Source organism: Phoenix dactylifera, chromosome 11, assembly GCF_009389715.1.
Source record: "Phoenix dactylifera cultivar Barhee BC4 chromosome 11, palm_55x_up_171113_PBpolish2nd_filt_p, whole genome shotgun sequence".
Classification (NCBI taxonomy): domain Eukaryota; kingdom Viridiplantae; phylum Streptophyta; class Magnoliopsida; order Arecales; family Arecaceae; genus Phoenix; species Phoenix dactylifera.
Window position 1 is genome coordinate 17,547,822 of NC_052402.1, and position 2,325 is coordinate 17,550,146.

At 39.5% G+C, this 2,325-nt stretch overlaps 1 protein-coding gene across 1 annotated transcript in view; it reads left to right on the top strand.

Annotated features, from left to right (window-relative positions):
- The first annotated feature begins 946 nt into the window (after nt 1–946).
- Nucleotides 947–2,325, top strand: part of LOC103698320 (COBRA-like protein 10) — a 3,514-nt gene continuing 2,135 nt past the window's right edge. Inside the window, exon 1 of the mRNA XM_008780315.3 lies at nt 947–1,595. Within this exon, the coding sequence (XP_008778537.1) occupies nt 1,046–1,595 (550 nt within the window). The 5' untranslated portion in view covers nt 947–1,045. The remainder of the gene's footprint in view (nt 1,596–2,325) is intronic.

Here is a 2,325-nt window from a genome sequence, read left to right on the forward strand (position 1 = left end):
AATATAACATGGTTAGTTAGAACACCACATCTATTAGTTCAATTATGCAAGTGTAAGTTATACTCATATATACATCCATCATACTATTAATCACAAGCATACATGATCAAAATATAGTTTAATACAGAAACCATCATAAAAAAATTCTTGCATCTTACTTTATCTTTATCATTAACATATCATATGTATATGTACAGAATATCATAATCATGCAGGCGAGTGCACAAGGATTCTTATCTCTATGCTAACAACCTAGACAGACTAATCATCTGCCTACACTGCGATCTACGAGTTGGGGTGCACAGAACTTGCACAATGTCCTTTTACCTTAAAGATTGTTCTCCTGCAGAACTAAATCAATATCGAAAATTATTCGAGGAATCCGACAACCTGGAACCCTCTACTGGTCTACTAAAGGGTCCACCATTATGTAGCAACCAAGACTACTCACCAATTTCTTCCACTCAAACTTTTCAGAATCAACTAGAAAGAGAAAATACTAAGATAGAAAAAAAAAACTTAATCCAAAAACCCAGGAGCTCTATATGGTTGCATAGTGCCGATCCAAAATCCTTTCAATGCTTGCAAAACTCCGATTTGAGACCAATACAAGCTCGAAGCTCTAGGTCACATGGTACCAGTCAGATCTTTTTTCACTTGGTGATAGATTTGGCTCTCCTAGCTTTTGTTTTTTTTTTTTTTTAAACTAAAGCAGACTCACGTGCGTCACACGACGTCAGGGGAATTAGTGACCGTTGCCTCCTTCCTCCAATTCCGTCAAACCCAGAGGAGGACATTCAACTGACTGGGTCTCCCATTCTCCCCCTGCTCACGATTCAAACTTGGGTCTCTTTGGGCATACATAGCGAAAATGACTCAAATATTTCTGTGCAAAATTCTAACAAAACAAAGAACCAATCTTGCCCACCACCACCTCCTCCTCCTTTGAACTCCAAATCCCCACAAAACTTATGCTTCAAAATCCAATTCTTCATCAAGTCCGACCCACCACTATCGGTTGGAAAGACGCCAAATCTCTGCATCAATGCCGCCGAGAGCCCTCCTCTTCGCGGTCTTCTTCATCTACTTCTCGATCTCTACCGGCATACGAGCACAGGATGAGAGCAATGATGCGCAGACAGCTGAACCATTAGACGCAGACAATTGCAATGGAGTCTTCCTGACCTACACCTTCATCACGCGCACCAAGGAGTATCCTCATGTCAAGAACGCATCAGCTCAGTCCTACGCCTTCAAGTCCACCGCCACCTTACTGAATACAATGACGGAAGACCTCAGGGCATGGAAGATGTTCATTGGGTTTCAGCATGATGAGATCTTGGTGTCGGCGTTGGGGGCGGTGATCACAGATGGAACAGACTATCCAGCCCGTGTCGGAAATGGCGCATCTTTGTCGGGCTTCCCACAATCCGATCTTCTGAACGCAATCGACACCGCCGGGGACTTGACACAGATTCAGGTGAAGGTCGACTTGACCGGGACACAATTCGGGGTGAAGCCGCCGGGAATCCCCATGCCGAAGACAATTAAATTGGAAAATGATGGGTTTAAATGTCCTTCACCCTCTCACCAAGGTAGAAATATCATACTTGATAATTTACATTGTTTTATGATAGTCCCTTTTTTCCCTTTTTTACGAGCACAAAGATGCGTATATATTTTAGCATTAGGATTGTTCATGATGGAGTAGAAGAATTTTTTTCATGGTGGACAGATATTTAATGTATGGTGGTAGCATTCATTCTTTTGGAGGTACTCAAAAAAATGAAATCTATTTCATTAGATTAGAGAACGAGAAGGAAAGTCAATTATATCCCTTCTTTCCAAGTTAACAGATGTGAAACTCCTTTTAATTGCAAGGGTAGCTTTCTCATGCTTATATGAACATATGAATAATGATAACTACAAAATATTTTATAGGGTGTGCATTTAAAAGTAGCTATCCTATGAGCAAATATCTCAATCCATACGGGGTCATGATTTTAAAAAAACTGTTATTTTGTCTTCCAATTACAAGATAAAAACATATTACTATTTAATGAAACCGCAAACAAAAGTCTAATAAGTTTTCTTTTTCACAAAGATGAAAAGCATGTGTTTGCCAATTTAGTTCTTTTGAGGGCAAGCAATCTAATTCGAATCAACTTCGCTCTTCGCAGTCTGTAAACCTTACTTAGCATGCATTTGAATGCGAACAACCTGAAAATTTTTACAAATGTTAGAAATAAAGGTAGCTTTTTTATAGCCAAATATGCCCATATGTAAACTAACATAGGGTTGCAACTTAAACAGAAATTTGTCTGA